The sequence below is a fragment of the Pristiophorus japonicus genome, unplaced genomic scaffold, assembly GCF_044704955.1.
Source record: "Pristiophorus japonicus isolate sPriJap1 unplaced genomic scaffold, sPriJap1.hap1 HAP1_SCAFFOLD_783, whole genome shotgun sequence".
NCBI classification, from domain to species: domain Eukaryota; kingdom Metazoa; phylum Chordata; class Chondrichthyes; family Pristiophoridae; genus Pristiophorus; species Pristiophorus japonicus.
In genome coordinates, this window is record NW_027254700.1 from 56,872 (window position 1) to 73,924 (window position 17,053).

The 17,053-nt window shown below is 45.9% G+C and overlaps 1 protein-coding gene across 1 annotated transcript in view; it reads right to left on the minus strand.

The window, feature by feature from the left end:
* Positions 1-5,463: 5,463 nt before the first annotated feature.
* Positions 5,464-17,053, minus strand: part of LOC139256823 (probable G-protein coupled receptor 139) — a 52,384-nt gene continuing 40,794 nt past the window's right edge. The window contains exon 3 of the mRNA XM_070874328.1: positions 5,464-5,538. Coding sequence (XP_070730429.1) covers positions 5,464-5,538 — 75 coding nt within the window. The remainder of the gene's footprint in view (positions 5,539-17,053) is intronic.

Genomic DNA, 17,053 nt, shown 5'->3' on the forward strand with positions numbered 1-17,053 from the left:
CAGACTGGATTAACAGCACCCACCTGGTCCGCCTGGCACAGCACTCAGGGTCACTGGACGCATGCACCATGAAAGGAATGACAAGAGTCTTTCCGGTGACATGCAGATGCACAGATTCACATTCTGCCCTGGTGGGGATGGTCCTAATGAATCCAGTAATGGCGAAGGGGGAGTCTGGACCACATCCCCAGTTTGAGGTAGAAAACTTGGGGCTAATCCGGGGTGAGAACTATATGCGATACTGCCCAATGGATTAATATGCGATCAAACAGAATGGAACCATGCGAGGGGTCCCCCAGGGTAAGAAGCCTAACGATATGTCCACATCCAGTAGGCCAGGGAAGCGGGGATGGGTGCGGATTTAATCAAACCATTGGCTGTGTCTTAGAAATAAACCCATCAGAATCCGAATAAACCCACACAGCCGACCGCGGAAAGGGGGAGCACTGTGTTAACCAAACAACCATCTTATGACAATGGTATTTATCAATGTAATATCACTAATCACAACTTCTGCTTCACCCCGAGACTACCGGTTACAATCAGACGAACACGAATGACGTATATCCATGCTCGAGAAACCATTATCCTGAACCTGACTGATGAAATTAAACAAGATTTGCACCAATATGAAAGTGAACTGGCTGCACCAATATCCCACCTGCCCGAGGACCTGGAAGTCATAAATAATCCTCTGCTGGCAAGCACAAAACAATATCACGTGCTCAAACAGGAGCTGTACGAACTGTGCAAGGACATTGCAAAAGACCTTTAACATACCCCCCGGTACGAGAAGGCATGGAACTGGGGACTGAACGTTATTTCGCACATATTGGTGGAAGTACAACTGATTTTGGCACTGTGCTGGTTGATAATGACTTGTGCAGCTTGTAGGAAGTGTAGACATAGGCAGCAAGCTAAAGCAATCACTCGTATGCAGGAGAAAGAATGACTGTTGATGCATGGAGAAATTTAAAGCCCTGTTAAGCAATAACCAAACTTGGCGGCAGATCACTGTAAAATGGGGCGGGAAGTCGAAAGCATTATCTAAGATTAGCTCTGGTGGTCTCATGGGCTGGGGTTAGCCAGGGACCAAAGGGGGAATTGAAGTGGGATTTTTAGAAACCCACCATAGTGCAATAAGTGTTGCAGTCTGGGAAATGTGTTCAGAAAATTGGACAAGCCAGTAAGCAGGTGCGGTCTGGGTAAAGTGTTATTGCCTGGCAACAACTCGCAAGGCCAATCAGAAAGAAGTTTATCTGCAAGAAAATGTGGTGGCAAATTTGACAAAGATAGACATTGAATAACAGAAAACATGGCTTGTGCTTCACAGCAAAAGTAACAGAATGTGACTTGTGGATAGGCAAGGTGTTGAACAACAGGAAAAATGGTCTGTGCTTCATCGCGAAAAAGTAAAAAGGCCCCAATGTAATGGTATTGATGACACGTTGCGGTTTTTGGCTTTAAATATTGTACGGTGGTAAGCAAGGGTTGAGACGGCATGGTACGAGTTGTGTGAATTTTGCTATATTGCTGTTCTCCCTTGGCCAAGCTATAGGTATTCAAAAATAAACATTTTTATTCTTTATCAGATTTGTGTGTTGAGCCTTATTTTGGTTCTCTTGTGTATCTGTAAAGCATGCACTCCCATGTTCCGCCACCAGGGGGCTCATCCCCTGAAGTCCCAAAGCATCCCTTGGGAGCACTGTATATAAGCCAGCCCCTAAGACCTGTTCCTCACTCTGGAGTGTCTTATTAAAGACTGAGGTCACTGTTACTTTAACCTCCCTGTGTGTAGCCTCATCTGTGTTAGGAACACAATAACTGGCGACGAGTATACGAATCCAACGCAAAGATGCAGCAAACTGTGGGCATCCTGGAGAAGTTCTCGGAGGGTGAGGACTGGGAGGCCTATGTCGAACGGCTAGACCAGTACTTTGTAGCTAACGAGCTGGACGGAGAAGGAAGCACTGCAAAAATCAGACGGTCCTCCTCACAGTCTGCGGGGCACCGAGCTACAGCCTCATGAAGAATCTTCTGGCTCCGGTGAAACCCACAGATAAGTCATATGAGGAGCTGTGTACACTGGTTTAGGAGCATCTTAACCCGAGGGAGAGCGTGCTGATGGCGAGGTATTGGTTCTACACATGCCAGCGATCTGAAGGTCAGGAAGTGGCGAGCTACGTCGCCGAGCTAAGGCGACTTGCAGGACAATGTAAGTTTGATGGTTACCTGGAGAAAATGCTCAGAGACTTTTTTGTACTGGGCATTGGCCACGAGACCATCCTATGAAAACTTTTGACTATAGAGACACCGACCCTCAGTAAGGCCATTGTGATAGCACAGGCGTTTATGTCCACCAGTGATAACACCAAACAAATCTCTCAGCACACAAGTGTTCGCAATGTTCATAAATTAACTGGAACTGTGTTTGCGAGCAGAAATGTACAGGTCAGAACCCACGAGTCTGCAACTGCCAGCAGGCCTCAGGTGACCCAGATGACGGAGAGTCCCCAACAAAGGATGAATGCAAGACAATTCACACCTTTGACGTTGTGGAGGCTTCCATTCAGCCTATTCATGCCGCTTCAAAGGGTATGTTTGCAAGGGCTGTGGAACAATGGGGCACCTCCAACGAGCTTGCAGACGAGCTGCAAGCTCTGCAAAACCTGCTAACCACCACGTGGCAGAGGAAGATCGGTCCATGGTGGATCAAAGCAATTTCAAGCCTCAGAGAGAGGAGGCAGATGCTGAAGTACACGGGGTGCACACATTTTTGACAAAATGTCCACCTATAATGCTAAACGTAAAATTGAATGGCTTACCCGTAGCCATGGAACTGGGCACTGGCGCTAGCCAATCCATCATGAGTAAAAAAATGTTTGAGAGACTGTGGTGCAACAAGGCATTCAGACCAGCCCTGAGCCCCATCCACACGAAACTGAGAACGTACACCAAACAGCTTATCACTGTCCTGGGCAGCGCCATGGTCAAGGTCACCTACGAGGGCACGGTGCATGAACTGCCACTCTGGATTATCCCGGGCGATGGCCCCACACTGCTTGCAAGGAGCAGGCTGGGCAAAATCCGTTGGAACTTTGATGACATCAGAGTGCTATCACATGTCGATAAGGCCTCATGTACCCAGGTCTTAACAAATTTCCTTCCCTTTTTGAGCCAGGCATTGGAAACTTTTCTGGGGCGAAAGTGCGGATCTACTTGGTCCCAGAGGCACAACCCATTCACCACAAGGCGCGAGCGGTACCTCACATGATGAGGGAGAGAGTGGAAATCGAGCTGGACAGGCTGCAACGCGAGGGCACCATCTCCCCAGTGGAATTCAGCGAGTGGGCCAGCCCGATTGTTCCAGTACTCAAAAGTGATGGGACGGTCAGGATTTGCGGCGGTTATAAAGTAACTATTAATCGTTTCTCGCTACAGGACCAATACCCGCTACCCAAGGCAGATGATGCTGGCAGGAGGCTAGACGTTCACCAAGCTCGACCTGACTTCGGCCTACATGACGCAGGAACTGGAGGAGTCTTCGAAGGGCCTCACCTGCATCAACACACACAAGGGACTGTCCATCTACAACAGATGCCCATTTGGAATTCGGTCGGCTGCAGCGATCTTCCAGAGAAACATGGAGAGCCTACTCAAGCCGGTACCACACACGGTGGTCTTTCAGGACCACATATTGGTCACGGGTCGGGACACCGTCGAGCACCTACAAAACCTGGAGGAGGTCCTCCAGCGACTGGATCACGTGGGGCTGCGGCTGAACAGGTCGAAATGCGTCTTCATGGCAACAGAAGACATTCCTTAAACGTTACCACATTTTTGGTCACCTGCGCTAATTTCTACCCATGTGGCTAGGTACCAAATGTTTAACTCAAACCTCTTGTGCAGCAGGGGCCTTTCTGTATGTTAAATGAGCTATATAATTAAAAGCTATTGTGTTATGCTTATCTAAGGCTCCCTTTACATGTGTCTATACTATTCGCTTCAACCACTGTTTGAGCAACTGCTGCCACAATCTCACCACTCTCTCAGTAAATCATTTTCTGCTGAATTCCGTATTTGATTTCTTGGTGTCTATCTTACATTGATGGCCTCTAGTTTTGCTCTTCGCCACAAGAGGGAAGGCGCTCCCTGCTGCTAGTAAATGTAATGCCCTCTATTAGTTCACCGCTCAGCCTTGTGTGTCACTTGAGACACAGATGCAGCCTGCTCATCTTTTCCTGGTTGGTATAACTTTGCCTTTCTGGTATCATCCATTCTGGCATCTTTATGAACTAGTTTCGGCAGTGAGAAGTTAATCATGGAGACACATGCATAATGGGCGGACCAATGATAGCAGGACTGAGGAAGGAAGGGGGAAACGAGTGGAATCAGGCTAACTCATTCAAAACATTGCCAATTAGGTCGACAGGTGTCGTTTAAGGAAAAGTAAAAAAGTTACCATACGTGCCTATTTTTAAATAGACAAAGAATAAGCGGCACATTATTAATCACACTTATCAAACTGAAGTCAAATGTGTCAGCAATTATGAATCATTGGTTCAAGTTGCATGTATTTAGAAAATATATTAGACGATCTAACACAACAACATCCTTGGAGATCATATAGCGATGTATACTTTTGTACAGATTCAGAAATTCTCAGATGTGTACACCAGGGAGAAAAACAATTCAGGTTTCTCCCATTTAAATATCCGCCATACTTACCGCGAACGTGAACGCGGACACTTTATGATTTCTGATTGGCAACTGTGCAATGAAAAGGTCCGTTATGTTCGGAACTATTGATCTTAAATCGATGCAGATTTTCGCGGTTTGTTAGCTTCACTGAATGGATCCTAGTATTGTCTTGATAAAATCCAACGTGATAATGATACCACAATAGTAAAATCTAGACCGACTCTTGAGCATCAGAGCATCTCCTTCCAGAACCGAAGGCGGATCGACCTGTAAGGTCACGTCGCCATCTAATTGGGAGCAAAGTGTCCTGGTTAGAATGCATCACCTGTTTAACTCACACAAAGATCTTTCTGTAAAGCCGTCCAAAAAAAATTGGCAAGTTAAAGTTCAGGTTTCCAACTTTCCCGTGTCCTGCCTTTGTTGCGCTGAATAAATGTAACACTAATATCGATTTCCATGAATCCTGTTTCACAGTCCCTGCTCCTGCACCCAGCCCTAATTCGAACTCCAATCCAGCCTCGGGCAAGGGAAGAACAGGAAGGAAGCTGAGTTTAATTGCTGCATGGTTTCAATTGCCGTTAATTCATATTTCTCTCCTCGAGCCGCAAGTTTCCACTATGCGACCCAAATCTTCTGAAGTTGCATCTCTGAAATTAAACTATGTTGGGAACAGCTGGTAAATGGGAACTATTCGCCGAGAGCTAACTGACGACACAATGTGGCGAGGAGTAGAGTTTCTAATGAAGTTCCACGCTAATGAGGTCAGATTGTTCCATGTTGAACCATGAGGACGTGCAGCTCATCCAAGCCACATATGTACATCTCCAGCTGTTCCACCTGGGTGGGAAGCAACTCCTGAGCAGAGCATAGAATAGGCAATCCAGTGCTAAAGTTAAATTAGTGCTTAAAGAATCCTGCTATATATGTACTCAAACTGATTATCTGCACAATATATTGTGCCCTTGTGTGCATGCGGGCGGTGGGACCAGGCTTTCCTGTGCAATTCACTGATCACCTTCGGCATATGCGAACGAGCAGCTGGTCCACGCATGTGCAGTAACCCACAATTGTCGCTGCAGTTCAGCGTGGGCCAAATTGTTCAGCTCCGGAGGAGAATAGCCTGCATGGGATCCGTGCTGGCCAGCGGTGGGGGAGGGGAGAAGAGAATACCGAAGGGAGAGAGATAATCCTAGCGAGAGGGGACGAGAGATAAGTCGGGAGAGGGAGCGATCAGCTCTGGGACCCCAAATATGTATAATATATATATTAATGACTTGGAAGAAGGGACTGAGTGTAACGTAGCCAAGTTTGCTGATGATATAAAGATGGGAGGAAAAGCAATGTGTGAGGAGGACACAAAAAATCTGCAAAAGGACAGAGACAGGCTAAGTGAGTGGGCAAACATTTTGCAGATGGAGTACAATGTTGGAAAGTGTGAGGTCATGCACTTTGACAGAAAAATTCAAAGAGCAAGTTATTATTTAAATGGAGAAAAATTGCGAAGTGCCGCAGTACAGCGGGACCTGGGGGTACTTGTACATGAAACACAAAAGGATAGTATGCAGGTACAGCAAGTGATCAGGAAGGCCAATGGTATCTTGGCCTTTATTGCAAAGGGGATGGAGTATAAAAGCAGGGAAGTCTTGCTACAGTTATACAGGGTATGGGGGGGGCCACACCTGGAGTACTGCGTGCAGTTTTGGTTTCTATATTTATGTAAGGGTATACTTGCTTTGGAGGCAGTTCAGAGAAGGTTCACAAGGTTGATTTCGGAGATGAGGGGGTTGTATTATGAGGAAAGGTTGAGTAGGTTGGGCCTCTACTCATTGGAATTCAGAAGAATGAGAGATGATCTTATTGAAATGTATAAGATTATGAGGGGGCTTGACAAGGTGGATGCAGAGAGGATGTTTCCACTGATAGAGGAGACTAGAACTCGAGGGGTCGTATGGCCTACTCCTGCTCCTATTTCCTTATCTTAGAATAAGGGGCCGACCATATAAAACTGTGATGAGGAGAAACGTCTTCTCTCAGAGGATTGTGGATCTTTGGAACTCACTGCCTCAGAGAGCGGTGGAGGTTGGGACATTGAATACATTTAAGACAGAAATAGACTGTTTCTTACACGATAAGGGAGAAGGGGTTACGGGGAGCGGGTGGGAAGTGGAGCTGAGTCCATGATCGGATCAGCCATGATTGTCTTGAATGGCGGAGCAGGCTCGAGGGGCCATATGGCCTACTCCTGCTCCTATTTCTTATTATCTGTGACCATCGACATGATTAACCTAAGCTGCTAAACTCTAAAGCAGCTGAAGAGAAGAAACACTCAGTGGTGAAATTCGACTGCGGCAGAATGCAGAACAATCGGTTACACATTTTCCGCCAGTCTATAGGTGTCGTCACGTATTCAGTTCAATCGAAGTATATGTAAAATATGAATGCATCCAACTATTCAAATTACCTGCACAGGAACAAATATCATTTATTTGAAGATCCTAATGGTCTGAGGATAAATGGAAACATGATGTCAGATGAAAGGAAAATGTCTAACATTTAAATTATTCATTGTTGTGAGAGCCACTGAGTTCTCCTGTTCTGTCAAAAACAATCATTTTAAAAATTAGTGATAAGCCATTTAGGATGGAAATCAGGAAGTTTCTTTTCACATAATGGGATGTTGCCCTAAACCTTCACACCATCCAGCACCAGTGCACTGTGGCTGCAGTGCATATCATCGCGAAGAAGCACGACAGCATTTCGCCAAGACTCACAAACCCGCGACCTCTACCACCGAGATAGACAGTGGCAGCAGGCACATGGGAACATGAGCAGCTCCACGTTCCCCTCCAAAATACACACCACCCTGACTTGGAAATATATTGGCCGTTTCTTCATCGGCACTGAATCAAAACCTGGAGCTCCCTCCCTAACAGCACTGTGGAATTACCATCACCACACGGACTGCAGCGGTTCAAGAGGGTGGCACACTAAAGGGGCAATTAGAGATGGGCAATAAATGCTGACTGCGGCAGAATGTGGCAGAATTGGACACCATTCGACAACATCGAGGATACCCCAGGAGGGGCAGGAATTCGGCAGGATAGAGAATACCCCAAGTGGAGGAAAGATAGAAGAAACAGAGGATACCCCAGGAGGGGCAGGAATTCGGCAGGATACAGAATACCCCAAGTGGAGGAAAGATAGAAGAAACAGAGGATACCCCAGGCGCGGCATAAATTAAAAACTGAGAAAATGTTGGCTGGAAAGGACTTATACACGAACTATGCTGCACTAAATATACTGGTAATAGTGCAAGGGAACTCGTCTTGCTCGTATTATCCTATAAAAAGGTGTAACCGACATAAGAGGCAGGCCCGAGCTCGTACTAGAGTTAAAACATTGAATAAAGGCAGAAATGACTTACTTAGTGTAACCTTGATGGGAAAGTCAATAGGTAGATCCTGCAGCTCGGGAAGAAGCGCTACCCAAGCGAAAGCACAACCCTGGAAGGTCACCCAAGAGGGATTAATTGAGAAATACCTAATCTTGGGCATATAGCCAAGGGCCATTCGGGGGGAAATGTAAGGGATAAATTGTCAGGTTGCAAATAGGTGGTCAGAATTATGGTGAAGGTAGTTAACTTATCAGTAGTAGGAGGGTCTGTATGATTGCCGATGTGTGTAACACTTGCTGTTGGGGAGGAGTTAAACTAATATGGCAGGGGGATGGGAACCTATGCAGGGAGACAGAGGGAAATAAAATGGAGGCAGAAGCAAAAGATAGAAAGGAGAATAGTAAAAGTGGAGGGCAGAGAAACCCAAGGCAAAAAACAAAAAGGGCCACATTACAGCAAAATTCTAAAGGGGCAAAGTGTGTGAAAAAGACAAGCATGAAGGCTCTGTGCCTCAATGCGAGGAGTATTCGGAATAAAGTGGACGAATTAACTGTACAGAAAGCAGTTAACGGATATGAAGTAATTGGCATCACGGAAACATGGCTCCAGGGTGACCAAGGCTGGGAACTCAACATTCAGGGGTGAGAAGGGGGATTTCATAATGGGAAATGTGGAAATGGCTGAGACCTTAAACAATTATTTTGCTTCGGTCTTCACAGTGGAAGACACAAAAACCATGCCAGAAATTGCTGGTCACAGGAATGTGGGAAGGGAGGACCTTGAGATAATCACTATCACTAGGGGGGGGGGAGTAGTGCTGGACAGGCTAATGGGACTCAAGGTAGACAAGTCCCCTGGTCCTGATGAAATGCATCCCAGGGTATTAAAAGAGATGGCGGAAGTTATAGCAGATGCATTCGTTGTAATCTACCAAAATTCTCTGGACTCTGGGGAGGTACCAGTGGATTGGAAAGCAGCTAATGTAATGCCTCTGTTTAAAAAAGGGGGCAGACAAAAGGCAGGTAACTATAGGCTGGTTAGTTTAACATCTGTAGTGGGGAAAATGCTTGAAACTATCATTAAGGAAGAAATAGCGGGACATCTAGATAGGAATAGTGCAATCAAGCAGACGCAACATGGATTCATGAAGGGGAAATCATGTTTAACTAATTTACTGGAATTCTTTGAGGATATAACGAGCATGGTGGATAGAGGTGTACCGATGGATGTGGTGTATTTAGATTTTCAAAAGGCATTCGATAAGGTACCACACAAAAGGTTACTGCAGAAGTTAAAGGTACGCGGAGTCAGAGGAAATGTATTAGCATGGATAGAGAATTGGCTGGCGAACAGAAAGCAGAGAGTCGGGATAAATGGGTCCTTTTCGGGTTGGAAATTGGTGGTTAGTGGTGTGCCACAGGGATCGGTGCTGGGACCACAACTGTTTACAATATACATAGATGACCTGGAAGAGGGGACAGAGTGTAGTGTAACAAAATTTGCAGATGACTCAAAGATTAGTGGGAAAGCGGGTTGTGTAGAGGACACAGAGAGGCTGCAAAGAGATTTAGATAGATTAAGCGAATGGGCTGAGGTTTGGCAGATGGAATACAATGTCGAAAAGTGTGAGGTCATCCACCTTGGAAAAAAAAACAGTAAAAGGGAATATTATTTGAATGGGGAGAAATTACAATATGCTGCGGTGCAGAGGTACCTGGGGGTCCTTGTGCAAGAAACTCTTTTGAGTTTATCTGTAAAATAAAAAAACATTAAACCGTGCCACCTGCCCTGGATGACACAGCAGACATTTACAAGGCCGTTTTTTTCCCTTTTTTGTGTTTTTTTTTGTGTTTTTCTTTTTTTTGTTTTTTTTTTTGGGCGCTAAAATCACATTTTTCCAAGTGCCCCCTATAAAAGGGGAGGGGGACACTAAAAGCACCGGCAATTAAAACAAATTAAACTTTAAAACGTAAAATCAAATTAAAATTTGGTTGCCGGGCGTGATGATGCACCCCAGTCCCTCCGGTGCCCACCTCTCGCGGAAGGCCGCGAGCGTACCGGTGGACACCGCGTGCTCCATCTCCAAGGACACCCTGGACCGGATGTAAGAGCGGAAGAGAGGCAGGCAGTCAGGTTGAACGACCCCTTCGACCGCCCGCTGCCTGGACCAGCTGATGGCACCCTTGGCCGTGCCCAGGAGCAGTCCTACGAGGAGGCCTTCGGACCTACCCGCTCCCCTCCGCACAGGGTGCCCAAAGATCAGGAGAGTGGGACTGAAGTGCAGCCAGAATTTCAGGAGCAGCCCCTTCAAATAATGGAACAGGGGCTGCAACCTTGTGCATTCAATAAAAACATGGAACACGGACTCCTCCAGACCGCAGAAATTGCAGGCGGCCTGGGAGTCCGTGAACCGGCTTAAAAATTTGTTGCACGGCACTGCTCCGTGCACCACCCTCCAGGCCAAGTCCCCGATGAATAGTGGGAGGACCCCTGCGTAGAGTGCCCTCCATCGGGGACCCCCGCCTCCTCCGGACGGCAAGATGGTACGCCATGGCGTGTCCGGACGGCAGGCGAGGATGGCAAAGTTGAGAGTTTGCAGGAGCAGCCCGTACAGGAAACCCCTCCGCGCGGAACTGAAAGGCACGGAGGGGATTTCCCCGAGGCGGCTCAAGTTGTGAGGCGCCGGCCCCCGAGGGAGGTTCCTTGTGCATGAATCCCCAAAAAAGTTAGTTTGCAGGTGCAGCAGGTAATCAGGAAGGCGAATGGGATGTTGGCCTTCATTGCGAGAGGGATGGAGTACAAAAGCAGGGAGGTCCTTCTGCAACTGTATAGGGTATTGGTGAGGCCGCATCTGGAGTACTGCGTGCAGTTTTGGTCACCTTACTTAAGGAAGGATATACTGGCTTTGGAGCGGGTACAGAGACGATTCACTAGGCTGATTCCAGAGATGAGGGGGTTACCTTATGATGATAGATTGACTAGACTGGGTCTTTACTCGTTGGAGTTCAGAAGGATGAGGGGTGATCTTATATAAACATTTAAAATCATGAAAGGGATAGAAAAGATAGAGGCAGAGAGGTTGTTTCCACTGGTCGGGGTGAGTAGAACTAGGGGGCACAGCCTCAAAATACAGGGGAGCCAATTTAAAACCGAGTTGAGAAGGAATTTCTTCTCCCAGAGGGTTGTAAATCTGTGGAATTCTCTGCCCAAGGAAGCAGTTGAGGCTAGCTCATTGAATGTATTCAAGTCACAGATAGATAGATTTTTAAGCAATAAGGGAATTAAGGGTTACGGGGAGCGGGCGGGTCAGTGGAGCTGAGTCCACGGCCAGATCAGCCATGATCTTGTTGAATGGCGGAGCAGGCTCGAGGGGCTAGATGGCCTACTCCTGTTCCTAATTCTTATGTTCTTATGACTGGATAAGTTATGTGTGGAAAGAATCTTCCCGATGTTGGGGAAGTCCAGAACCAGGGGACATAGTCTTAGGATAAGGGGTAGGCCATTTAGGACTGAGATGAGGAGAAATTTCTGCACTCAGAGAGTGGTGAACCTGTGGAATTCACTACCACAGAAAGTTGTTGACGCCAATTCACTAAATATATTCCAAAAGGAGTTAGATGTAGTCCTTACTACTCGGGGGATCAAGGGGTATGGTGAGAAAGCAGGAATGGGGTACTGAAGTTGCATGTTCAGCCATGAACTCATTGAATGGCGGTGCAGGCTCGAAGGGCCGAATGGCCTACTCCTGCACCTATTTTCTATGTTTCTATGTTCTATGATAAGAGTCCACAAATCAACATTACTTTGGTGATAACAATAAACCTATCGAAGATGTTGAGGAGGATAGCTCCTCTCCAAAACCTGTATAAAGTATGCTTGAAAACTCTTGTATTTCGGCGGTTCCATGACGGAACTTCCTGTGCATCGCTCGTAATAAAACTGGTTGGACCTGCGATTTCGTGTGTTCACTTCCGTGGTGGATGTAGAACAGGAGAAGGGCGAGGTGTCGATTAATGATATCAGTTAATTCACCCAAAGGAGAGAGGCATCATGTTACCCCAACAGACGGGTGAGGTATTGATTAACTATATCAGTTAGTGCACCTTGAGGGAGAGAGTTCTCCTGTTACCCCAACAGACGGGTGAGGTATTGATTAACTATATCAGTTAGTGCACCTTGAGTGAGAGAGGCATCATGTTACCCCAACAGACGGGCGAGGTATTGATTAACTATATCAGTTAGTGCACCTTGAGTGAGAGAGGCATCATGTTACCTCAACAGATGGGTGAGGTGTTGATTAACTATATCAGTTAGTGCACCTTGAGGGAGAGTGTTCTCATGTTACCCCAACAGACGGGTGAGGTATTGATTAACTATATCAGTTAGTGCACTTTGAGTGAGAGAGGCATCATGTTACCTCAACAGACGGGTGAGGTGTTGATTAACTATATCAGTTAGTGCACCTTGAGGGAGAGAGTTCTCCTGTTACCCCAACAGACGGGTGAGGCATTGATTAACTATATCAGTTAGTGCACCTTGAGGGAGAGAGTTCTCCTGTTACCCCAACAGACAGGTGAGGTATTGATTAACTATATCAGTTAGTGCACCTTGAGGGAGAGAGTTCTCCTGTTACCCCAACCGACGGGTGAGGTATTGATTAACTATATCAGTTAGTGCACCTTGAGGGAGAGAGTTCTCCTGTTACCCCAACAGACGGGTGAGGTATTGATTAACTATATCAGTTAGTGCACCTTGAGGGAGAGAATTCTCCTGTTACCTCAACAGACGGGTGAGGTATTGATTAACTATATCAGTTAGTGCACCTTGAGGGAGAGAGTTCTCCTGTTACCCCAACAGACTGGTGAGGTATTGATTAACTATATCAGTTAGTGCACCTTGAGGGAGAGAGTTCTCCTGTTACCCCAACAGACGGGTGAGGTATTGATTAACTATATCAGTTAGTGCACCTTGAGGGAGAGAGTTCTCCTGTTACCCCAACAGACGGGTGAGGTATTGATTAACTCTATCAGTTCGTGCACCTTGAGGGAGAGAGTTCTCCTGTTACCCCAACAGACGGGTGAGGTATTGATTAACTATATCAGTTAGTGCACCTCGAGGGAGAGAGTTCTCCTGTTACCCCAACAGACGGGTGAGGTATTGATTAACTATATCAGTTAGTGCACCTTGAGGGAGAGAGTTCTCCTGTTACCCCAACAGATGGGTGAGGTATTGATTAACTATATCAGTTAGTGCACCTTGAGGGAGAGAGTTCTCCTGTTACCCCAACAGACGGGTGAGGTATTGATTAACTATATCAGTTAGTGCACCTTGAGGGAGAGAGTTCTCCTGTTACCCCAACAGATGGGTGAGGTATTGATCAACTATATCAGTTAGTGCAACTTGAGGGAGAGAGTTCTCCTGTTACCCCAACAGACGGGTGAGGTACTGATTAACTATATCAGTTAGTGCACCTTGAGGGAGAAAGTTCTCCTGTTACCCCAACAGACGGGTGAGGTATTGATTAACTATATCAGTTAGTGCACCTTGAGGGAGAGAGTTCTCCTGTTACCCCTACACAGGAAATTTGGAAAAGCATAATTTGGTCAGGCAGAGTCAGCATCGATTCATGAAGGGGAAGTCATGTTTGACAAATTTACTGGAATTCCTTGAGGATGTAATGAACAGGGTGGATAAAGGGGAACCAGTGGATGTGGTGTATTTGGATTTTCAGAAGGCATTTGACAAGGTGCCACATAGAAGGTTACTGCACAAGATAAAAGTTCACGGGGTTGGGGGTAATATATTAGCATGGATAGAGGATTGGCGAACTAACAGAAACCAGAGAGTCGGGATAAATGGTTAATTCTCAGGTTGGCAACCAGTAACTAATGGGGTGCCGCAGGGATCAGTGCTGGGACCCCAACTATTTACAATCTATATTGACGACTTGGAAGAAGGGACCGAGTGTAATGTAGCCAAGTTTGCATCGAAACAAAGATGGGAGGAAAAGCAATGTGTGAGGAGGACACAAAAAACATGCAAAAGCACATAGACAGGCAAAGTGAGTGGGCAAAAACTTGGCAGATGGAGTATAACATTGGAAAGTGTGAGGTCATGAACTTTGCCAGAAAAAAATTAAAGAGCAAGTTATTACTTAAATGGAGATAAATTGCAAAGTGCTGCAGTACAGCTGGACCTAGGGATATTTAGAAACATAGAAACATAGAAAATAGGTGCAGGAGTAGGTCATTCGGCCCTTCGAGCCTGCACCACCATTCAATAAGATCATGGCTGAACATTCCCTCAGTACCCCTTTCCTGCTTTCTCTCCATACCCCTTGATCCCTTTAGCTGTAAGGGCCATATCTAACTCCCTCTTGAATATATCCAATGAATTTTCATCAACAACTCTCTGCGGCAGGGAATTCCACAGGTTAATAACTCTCTGGGTGAAGAAGTTTCTCCTCATCTCGGTCCTAAATGGTCTACCACTTATCCTTAGACTGTGACCCCTGGTTCTGGACTTCCCCAACATCGAGAACATTCTTCCCGCATCTAACCTGTCCAGTCCCATCAGAATCTTGCATGTTTCCATGAAATCTCCTCTCATCCTTTTAAACTCCAGTGTATAAAGGCCCAGTTGATCCAGTCTCTCCTCATATGTCAGTCCTACCATCCCAGGAATCAGTCTGGTGTACCTTCACTGCACTCCCTCAATAGCAAAAATGTCCTTTCTTAGATTAGGAGACCAAAAGTGAACACAATATTCCAGGTGAGGCCTCACCATGGCCATGTACAACTGCAGCAAGACCTCCCTGCTCCTATACTCAAATCCCCTAGCTATGAAGGCCAACATACCATTTGCCTTCTTCACCGTCTGCTGTACCTGCATGCCAATCTTCAATGACTGATGAACCCTGACACCCAGATCTCGTTGCACTTCCCCTTTTCCTAGTCTGCCGCCATTCAGATAAAATTCTGCCTTCGTGTTTTTGCCCCAAAATGAATAACCTCATATTTATCCACATTATACTGCATCAGCCATGCATTTGCCCACTCACCTAACCTGTCCAAGTCACCCTGCAGCCTCTTAGCATCCTCCTGACAGCTCACACCGCCACCCAGTTTAGTGTCATCTGCAAACTTGGAGATATTACACTCTATTTCTTCATCCAAATCGTTAATGTATATTGTAAATAGCTGGGGTCCCAGCACTGAGCCCTGCGGCACTCCACTAGTCACTGCCTGCCATTCTGAAAAGGACTCGTTTATCCCAACTCTCTGCTTCCTGTCTGCCAACCAGTTCCCTATCCACATCAGTATATTATCCCCAATACCATGTGCTTTGATTTTGCACAGCAATCTCTTGTGTGGGAACTTGTCAAAGGCCTTTTGAAAGTCCAAATAGATGACATCCACTGGTTCCCCCTTGTCCACTCTACTCGTTACATCCTCAAAAAATTTCAGAAGATTCGTCAAGCATGATTTCCGTTTCATAAATCCATGCTGACTTGATCCGATACTGTCACTGCTTTCCAAATGCGCTGCTATTTCGTCCTTCATGATCGATTCCAACATTTTCCCCACTACTGATGTCAGGCTAACCAGTCTAAAATTACCCGTTTTCTCTCTCACTCCTTTTTTAAAAAGTGGTATTACATTAGCTACCCTGCACTCCATGGGAACTGATCCAGAGTCGATAGACTGTTGGAAAATGATCACCAATGCATTCACTATTTCTAGGGCCACTTCCTCGAGCACTCTGGGATGCAGACTATCAGGCCTTCAATCCCATCAATTTCCCGAACACAATTTCCCACCTAATAAGGATTTCCTTCAGTTTCTCCTTCTCACTCGACCCACTGTCCCCTCGTCCCTTCGGAAGGTTAGTTGTATCTTCCTTCGTGAAGACAGAACCAAAGTATTGGTTCAATTGGTCTGCCATTTCTTTCTTCCCCATTATAATTTCACCTGAATCCGACTGCAAGGGACCTACATTTGTCTTTACTAATCTTTTTTGCTTCACATATTTATAGAAGGGTTTGCAGTCAGTTTTTATATTCCCTGCAAGCTTCCTCTCGTACTCTATATCCCCCTCTTAATTAAACTGTTTCTCCTCCTCTGTTGAATTCTAAATTTCTCCCAGTCCTCAGGCTTGTTGCTTTTTCTAGCCAATTTATATGCCTCTTCCTTGTCTTTAACACTATCCTTAATTTCCCTTGTTAGCCATGGTTGAGCCACCTTCCCAGTTTTATTTTTACTCCAGACAGGGATGTACATTTGCTGAAGTACGTCCATGTGATCTTTAAATGTTTGACATTGCTTATCCACCGTCAACCCTTTAAGTATCCTTTGCCACTCTATTCTAGCCAATTCACGCCTCATACCATCAAAGTTACCTTTCCTTAAGTTCAGGACCCTAGTTTCCGAATTAACTGTGTCACTCTCCATCTTAATAAGGAAATCTACCATATTATGGTCACTCTTCCCCAAGGGGCCTCCCACAACAAGATTGCTAATTAGTCCTTTCTCATTACACAATAGCCAGTCGAGGATGGGCAGCTCCCTGGTTGATTCCTCAACATATTGGTCTAGAAAACCATCCCTAGTACACTCCAGGAAATCCTCCTCCACCGCATTGCTACCAGTTAGGTTAGCCCAATCAATGTGTAGATTAAAGTCACCCATTGTTACTGCTGTACCTTTATTGCACACATCCATTATTTCTTCTTTGATGCTGTCCCCAACCTCACTACTACTATTTGGTGCTCTATACACAACACCCACTCGCGTTTTCTGCACTTTGGAATTCCGCATCTCCACCCATACCGATTCCACATTATCCAGGCTAATGTCCTTTCTTACAATTGCATTAATTTCCTCTTTAACCAGCAACGCCACCCCGCCTCCTTTTCCTTTCTGTCTATCCTTCCTGAATGTTGAATAGCCCTGGATGTTG